General features: G+C 41.7%; 1 protein-coding gene across 1 annotated transcript in view; it reads left to right on the forward strand.

Moving 5' to 3' along the window:
* The window catches only part of LOC115189481 (serine protease HTRA3), a 17565-nt gene extending 9116 nt beyond the window's left edge, over window positions 1-8449 (forward strand). The window contains exons 4-12 of the mRNA XM_029748098.1: window positions 1-107; window positions 3238-3349; window positions 3589-3671; window positions 4157-4189; window positions 4795-4912; window positions 5008-5064; window positions 5176-5236; window positions 7409-7504; window positions 7900-8449. The exon at window positions 1-107 is cut by the window's left edge and continues 116 nt beyond it. Of these exons, the coding sequence (XP_029603958.1) occupies window positions 1-107; window positions 3238-3349; window positions 3589-3671; window positions 4157-4189; window positions 4795-4912; window positions 5008-5064; window positions 5176-5236; window positions 7409-7504; window positions 7900-8068 (836 nt within the window). The 3' untranslated portion in view covers window positions 8069-8449. The remainder of the gene's footprint in view (window positions 108-3237; window positions 3350-3588; window positions 3672-4156; window positions 4190-4794; window positions 4913-5007; window positions 5065-5175; window positions 5237-7408; window positions 7505-7899) is intronic.
* The last annotated feature ends 397 nt before the right edge of the window (window positions 8450-8846 follow it).

Below are 8846 nucleotides of genomic sequence, written 5' to 3' on the forward strand. Positions count from 1 at the left end.
GCCGACCACAGCTCCGCGTGCAGCTCCATGACGGGGGAGCGTATGAGGCCACGGTCCGGGACGTCGACAGGAAGTCGGATATCGCCACCATCAAAGTCAACCCTCAGGTAGGGTAGCTTTACCCTTCATTTAACAGGTTAGGTGGAGAGGGAGGGAGGGAGGGAGGGAGAGGGAGAGGGAGAGGGAGGGAGGGAGAGGGAGAGGAGGGAGAGAGAGAGGGAGAGAGAGGGAGAGAGAGGGAGAGAGACTGAGAGAGAGAAAGACAGAGAAGAGGCGAGAGAGAGACAGAGAGAGAGAGAGAGAGAGATATAAGGAGGTAGTAGACAGGAAGTCTTGATATCGCCAACATCAAAGCCAACAATCAGCTGACATACAACTCAGTGTCCCAATGGCTCTAAGCTTTCACACTACAGTTTGGTTTTTAAATCCGTTTTGGAATACTGACTGTCCAAACACCAAGTTGCAAATGACCAAATGGGATTTGTGTGTGTTCAGACAGCGGTCATTTGCTGACATGGCTACGCTAGTTGTAATAGTAACGACATAGTAGCAGTCAACTAGCTAGCCACAGCAGTCAACAAGCTAGCTACAACAGTCAACTAGCTAGCCACAGCAGTCAGCTAGCTAGCCACAGCAGTCAACTAGCTAGCCACAGCAGTCAACTAGCTAGCCACAGCAGTCAACTAGCTAGCCACAGCAGTCAACTAGCTAGCCACAACAGTCAGCTAGCTAGCCACAACAGTCAACTAGTTAGCCACAGCAGTCAACTAGCTAGCCACAGCAGTCAACTAGTTAGCCACAGCAGTCAACTAGTTAGCCACAGCAGTCAACTAGTTAGCCACAACAGTCAACTAGCTAGCCACAACAGTCAACTAGCTAGCCACAGCAGTCAGCTAGCTAGCCACAGCAGTCAGCTAGCTAGCCACAGCAGTCAACTAGCTAGCCACAACAGTCAACTAGCTAGCCACAGCAGTCAACCAGCTAGCCACAGTAGTCAGCTAGCTAGCTGTTTAACTTTCTTGCACATTCACTGTTGTTTGTAAACAATTAACAAGCTAGCTACCACATGTTCTTGTCAAAATGCAAAGCAACAAGATGTGCCAAATAACAGTCTAAAAAACCACTTGAGGGTAAATAAATGAGATTCAGATCCGTTCAGACACAAGTCACATCGCCAGGGATCAGATTTGAACGTTCAGACACAAGTCACATCGCCAGGGATCAGATTTGACCGTTCAGACACAAGTCATATCGCCAGGGATCAGATTTGACCGTTCAGACACAAGTCACATCGCCAGGGATCAGATTTGAATGTGGCTTGAAATATCTGATTCCATGTGCTTTTTTGGCTGTTCAGAATCCAGGAACAAGAAAAGATACAAACCGGATAAGCGAAAAAATGGATTTGAGTCACTTCAAACTGCCAATGTCAACAAGGCTTGATGGTCTACATGGGAATGATGTCTCTCTGCTTGGTATTACTATAATAAGGTATAAGAACTACAGTACCCATCAACCCAGAGATAGAGACCTGATGTCTCTCTGCTTGGTATTACTATCATAAGGTATAAGAACTACAGTACCCATCAACCCAGAGATAGAGACCTGATGTCTCTAGGAACTACAGTACCCATCAACCCAGATATAGAGAACTGATGTCTCTCTGCTTGGTATTACTATAATAAGGTATAAGAACTACAGTACCCATCAACCCAGAGATAGAGAACTGATGTCTCTCTGCTTGGTATTACTATAATAAGGTATAAGAACTACAGTACCCATCAACCCAGAGATAGAGACCTGATGTCTATCTGCTTGGTATTACTATAATAAGGTATAAGAACTACAGTACCCATCAACCCAGAGATAGAGACCTGATGTCTCTCTGCTTGGTATTACTATAATAAGGTATAAGAACTACAGTACCCATCAACCCAGAAATAGAGACCTGATGTCTCTCTGCTTGGTATTACTATAATAAGGTATAAGAACTACAGTACCCATCAACCCAGAGATAGAGACCTGATGTCTCTCTGCTTGGTATTACTATAATAAGCTTTAAGAACTACAGTACCCATCAACCCAGAGATAGAGACCTGATGTCTATCTGCTTGGTATTACTATCATAAGGTATAATAACTACAGTACCCACCAACCCAGAGATAGAGACCTGATGTCTCTCTGCTTGGTATTACTATCATAAGGTATAAGAACTACAGTACCCATCAACCCAGAGATAGAGACCTGATGTCTCTAGGAACTACAGTACCCATCAACCCAGATATAGAGAACTGATGTCTCTCTGCTTGGTATTACTATAATAAGGTATAAGAACTACAGTACCCATCAACCCAGAGATAGAGACCTGATGTCTCTCTGCTTGGTATTACTATCATAAGGTATAAGAACTACAGTACCCATCAACCCAGAGATAGAGACCTGATGTCTCTCTGCTTGGTATTACTATAATAAGATATAAGAACTACAGTACCCATCAACCCAGAGATAGAGACCTGATGTCTCTAGGAACTACAGTACCCATCAACCCAGAGATAGAGACCTGATGTCTCTCTGCTTGGTATTACTATAATAAGATATAAGAACTACAGTACCCATCAACCGAGAGATAGAGACCTGATGTCTCTCTGCTTGGTATTACTATAATAAGATATAAGAACTACAGTACCCATCAACCCAGAGATAGAGACCTGATGTCTCTCTGCTTGGTATTACTATAATAAGATATAAGAACTACAGTACCCATCAACCGAGAGATAGAGACCTGATGTCTCTAGGAACTACAGTACCCATCAACCCAGATATAGAGACCTGATGTCTCTCTGCTTGGTATTACTATAATAAGGTATAAGAACTACAGTACCCATCAACCCAGAGATAGAAAGTGTTGGATGAACCTAGCCTCAGTCTCTTTGCACAGGCTCTGACAGAATCTTCTCCAAAACAAACAATACTTCTTGTGTACATAACCTCTCTCTGGGTTGAAGAGAGACAGGGAGAGAGACAGGGAGAGAGACAGGGAGAGAGACAGGGAGAGGGAGAGAGAGAGAGAGAGAGAGGTGGAGATATGACGTGTGTTCTCGCACCTCTCTGAAATACTTTCCCTTTCATGAGCTATGCCTTTCATTCTCTCTCTCTCTCTCTCTCTCTCTCTCTCTCTCTCTCTCTCTCTCTCTCTCTCTCTCTCTCTCTCTCTCTCCCGTGGGTGTATGAGTGTAGAAGAAGCTTCCTGTTCTGTCTCTGGGTCAGTCATCTGATCTGAGACCAGGGGAGTTTGTGGTTGCCATCGGCAGCCCCTTCGCACTCCAGAACACCGTTACCACGGGGATTGGTGAGTTGCTATGGCTTCAGTTAATTCAAGAAGTTATATGAAATTCCAAATTAACACGTGGTATTGTTGATAGTGAACTGTGTGTGTCCGTGTGTGTCCGTGTCCGTGTGTGTCCGTGTGTGTGTGTGTCCGTGTGTGTGTGTGTCCGTGTGTGTGTGTCCGTGTGTGTGTGTGTCCGTGTGTGTGTGTGTCTGTGTGTGTGTCCGTGTGTGTCCGTGTGTGTGTGTGTGTGTGTGTAGTGAGCACGGCCCAGAGAGATGGGAAGGAGCTGGGCATCAGAGACTCAGACATAGACTACATTCAGACTGACGCTATCATCAACGTAAGAACACACACACACACACACACACACACACACACACACACACACACACACACACACACACACACACATTTATGAACATATCCAGTGTGTCCAATTATGATCATTTGTAAATAAAACCATGATTTGATTTGAATCATAACAATGTTCTCTCCCTCCCTTTCTCTCTCCCTGCCTCTCTCTCTCTCTCTCTCTCCCTGCCTCTCTCTCTCTCTCTCTCTCTCTCTCCCTTGCTCTCTCTCTCTCCCTCCCTTTCTCTCTCCCTACCTCTCTCTCTCTCTCTCCCTCCCTTTCTCTCTCCCTGCCTCTCTCTCTCCCCGCCTCTCTCCCTGCCTCGCTCTCTCTCCCTCATTTTCTCTCTCCCTGTCTCTCTCTCCCTGCCCCTCTCTCTCCCTTCCTTGCTCTCTCCCTCCCTTTCTCCCTCCCTCCTTGATCTCTCCCTCTCTCTCTTCTCCCTATGTGTTTTATCTCTTCTTGATGAGCAGTACGGTAACTCAGGGGGACCTCTGGTTAACTTGGTGAGTGTCATGTTATTACCACCTGAATCCATAGGGCTGAATCTATAGGTCAATGAGGGGCTGAATCTATAGGTCAATGAGGGGCTGAATCTATAGGTCAATGAGGGGCTGAATCTATTGGTCAATGAGGGGCTGAATCTATAGGTCAATGAAGGGCTGAATCTATAGGTCAATGAAGGGCTGAATCTATAGGTCAATGAAGGGCTGAATCTATAGGTCAATGAACGGCTGAATCTATAGGTCAATGAGGGGCCGAATCTATAGGTCAATGAAGGGCTGAATCTATAGGTCAATGAGGGGCTGAATCTATAGGTCAATGAGGGGCTGAATCCAATGAAGGGTTGAAGGGATTTGGCAATAAGGTGCTTTGTCTACCTCCCCAGAGTCAGATGAACTTGTGGACACCATTTGTATGTCTCTGTGTCCAGTATGAAGGAAGTTAGAGGTGGCTGTACTAACCAATGTTAATATAATGACTGGAAGTCTGGGGTATCTTCAAGCTCTTTATCAACCCTTCTGTAGCTTACCTGTGTGTGTGTGTGTGTGTGTGTGTGTGTGTGTGTGTGTGTGTGTGTGTGTGTGTGTGTGTGTGTGTGTGTGTGTAGGATGGGGAGGTGATAGGCATCAATACTCTCAAGGTGACAGCAGGAATCTCCTTCGCCATTCCTTCAGACCGGATCAGACGCTTTCTCACTGAGTCACAGCACAACAAACACAATGCAGGTCTGTGTGTGTGTGTGTGTGCGTGCGTGTGTATGTGTGGTTTTTTTGTATGTGTGTGTGCATAATGTATGCGTGTGTTTTGTGTTGTTGTCTAGGTAACCACAGAATGCTGAGTGGTCGTTACCGTATTCCAGAACCCCAGTCAGATGCAGGTGACACACACACACACACACACACACACACACACACACACACACCTGTGCAGGAATGTGAAAATAAATAGAAACTAGTGATTTCCTAATGTGCTGTTTTTCTTTCATCAGTAACGACAGGAGAGAAGAAGAAGCGTCTGATAGGCATTAAGATGCTCACTGTCACAGATGGGTAAAACACACACACACACACACACACACACACACACACACACACACACACACACACACACACACACACACACACACACACACACACACACTTTTTCATGCACTGTTGTGATATTTATGTAACTTTATAATACTATAGTTCTATAGGCCCTATAAATGACTATAAACCTCATTAAAATCTGGCAGTGTGAATTAATTTGAAACTTTTAATTTGAAATTTGGAGGTGGTTATTTTGAACTACAGTTTAGTCAACTGAGCAATGCATTAATTACATCTGTGAGATTATAATGAGGTATATTTTGTAGCTTTGGATGGTCAGTCTTTGCATCCATACCTCTGTCCATGGATTAGACAGTGGTTACATTTCTCCAGACCCAATTTGTTTTTGTTTGAACTGCAGATAAACCCTTTAACCTACATAATGTATTTATATAATCTAGTCTGGTAGTTTAATCTACATACTGTATATATATAATGTAGTCTGGTAGTTTAACCTACATACTGTATATATATAATGTAGTCTGGTAGTTTAATCTACATACTGTATATATATAATGTAGTCTGGTAGTTTAACCTACATACTGTGTATATATATAATGTAGTCTGGTAGTTTAACCTACATACTGTATATATATAATGTAGTCTGGTAGTTTAACCTACATACTGTGTGTATAATGTAGTCTGGTAGTTTAATCTACATACTGTATATATATAATGTAGTCTGGTAGTTTAACCTACATAATGTATTTATATAATGTAGTCTGGTAGTTTAACCTACATACTGTGTGTATAATGTAGTCTGGTAGTTTAATCTACATACTGTATATATATATAATCTAGTCTGATAGTTTAACCTACATACTGTAAATATATAATGTAGTCTGGTAGAGGAGATGTTTAATCTACATACTGGATATCTATAATCTAGTCTGGTAGTTTAACCTACATACTGTGTGTATAATGTAGTCTGGTAGTTTAATCTACATACTGTATATATATAATCTAGTCTGATAGTTTAACCTACATACTGTATATATATAATGTAGTCTGGTAGAGGAGATGTTTAATCTACATACTGGATATCTATAATCTAGTCTGGTAGTTTAATCTACATACTGTATATATATAATGTAGTCTGGTAGTTTAATCTACATACTGTATATATATAATGTAGTCTGGTAGTTTAACCTACATACTGTATATATATAATCTAGTCTGGTAGTTTAATCTACATACTGTATATATATAATCTAGTCTGGTAGTTTAATCTACATACTGTATATATATAATCTAGTCTGGTAGTTTAACCTACATACTGTGTGTATATAATCTAGTCTGGTAGTTTAACCTACATACTGTATATATATAATCTAGTCTGGTAGTTTAACCTACATACTGTGTGTATATAATCTAGTCTGGTAGTTTAACCTACATACTGTATATATATAATCTAGTCTGGTAGTTTAATCTACATACTGTGTGTATATAATGTAGTCTGGTAGTTTAACCTGCATACTGTATATATATAATGTAGTCTGGTAGTTTAACCTACATACTGTATATATATAATGTAGTCTGGTAGTTTAATCTACATACTGTATATATATAATGTAGTCTGGTCTTTAATCTACATACTGTATATATATAATGTAGTCTGGCAGTTTAATCTACATACTGTATATATATAATGTAGTCTGGTAGTTTAATCTACATACTGTATATATATAATGTAGTCTGGTAGTTTAACCTACATACTGTATATATATAATGTAGTCTGGTAGTTTAACCTACATACTGTATATATATAATGTAGTCTGGTAGTTTAACCTACATACTGTATATATATAATCTAGTCTGGTAGTTTAATCTACATACTGTGTGTATATAATGTAGTCTGGTAGTTTAACCTGCATACTGTATATATATAATGTAGTCTGGTAGTTTAACCTACATACTGTATATATATAATGTAGTCTGGTAGTTTAATCTACATACTGTATATATATAATGTAGTCTGGTCTTTAATCTACATACTGTATATATATAATGTAGTCTGGTAGTTTAACCTACATACTGTATATATATAATCTAGTCTGGTAGTTTAACCTACATACTGTGTATATATAATGTAGTCTGGTAGTTTAACCTACATACTGTATATATATAATGTAGTCTGGTGGAGGAGATGAAGAAGCAGAATCCTGACTTCCCTGATGTCTCCAGTGGAGTGTTGGTCCATCAGGTTATACCTGAGTCCCCCGCACACAGGTAGGTGTTTTCACACACACACACACACACACACACACACACACACACACACACACACACACACCACACACACACACACACACAAACACCATGTATGGACGTGCATGGACACATTTATGCAAAGATGCACAAACGCGCACACACACACACACACACACACACACACACACACACACACACACACACACACACACACACACACACACACACACCTCAAGGCCCTGATTGGAGAGACAGGAGGAATGGATTAATACAACAGGTTTATCCGTTATATCAGAAACGTAGTTTAGCTAGCTAGCCTATCAAAGGGCAAGGTTGAGCCATTACTGTACCAATATGGAAGAAGCCTTCTGAGGAACCAAGGACCAATGAGAACCTCTCGTCCTCTACCGAAGGGGCGGGATTGAGGCCGGTGACGTGATCCTCAAGCTGAACGGCCGCCTACTCAGGACCACCGACGAGCTGCAGGGGGCGTTGCTAGGCGACGGGCCCCTCCTCCTGGAGGTTCGTCGCGGCGACGACGAACTGCTTTTCCACATAGAGCCCCACGTCGTCAGGCAGTAAGGAGGAGAAGTCATGGACCAGGGAAATGTAGTTCGATTGAGTTTTTTTGCGGAGTTGGGGGGGTCAATTCCAATTAAAAGCTCGTCAATTCAGTAAATAATTTTGATTTAAACTTCAATATATTGAACGTTTTTAAATAAATAGCTTTTACTTTTCAGTTTATTGAGAAGTCATTGAAAATAGACAGCCTTTTTTACCAATTGTAATTTAAATTTGCGACATGAATTGACCTGCCTTCAGTTGGAATTCAGGCCGACCCTGTTTTAAATGTTGTTATGTGTTTTGACTGTGTTTTCTGTTGTGACTGGGCTGGACTCACTACAGATGTACTGCCTGCTTCCCAAAGTGTGGGAACCATATTCCCTACCTGTAGTGCTTGTAACCAGGAACTAGAGTCCATCGGTTGCCTATCAACCTCATAGTTTAGCCTGGTTGCTAGGCGGTTGCTAGGCCATTTCTGATATATGTATGTCCAAATATATTCCTTATGTAGTGCACTACTTTGGACCAGGACCCTACATAGTGAACTAGAGCCCTATTCCTTATGTAGTGCACTACTTTGGACTAGGACCCTACATAGTGAACTAGTGCCCTATTCCTTATGTAGTGCACTACTTTGGACCAGGACCCTACATAGTGAACTAGTGCCCTATTCCTTATGTAGTGCACTACTTTGGACCAGGACCCTACAGAGTGAAATAGAGCCCTATTCCTTATGTAGTGCACTACTTTGGACCAGGACTCTACACACAAACACGAGCCCTATTCCTTATGTAGT

This window comes from Salmo trutta, unplaced genomic scaffold (assembly GCF_901001165.1).
Source record: "Salmo trutta unplaced genomic scaffold, fSalTru1.1, whole genome shotgun sequence".
NCBI classification, from domain to species: domain Eukaryota; kingdom Metazoa; phylum Chordata; class Actinopteri; order Salmoniformes; family Salmonidae; genus Salmo; species Salmo trutta.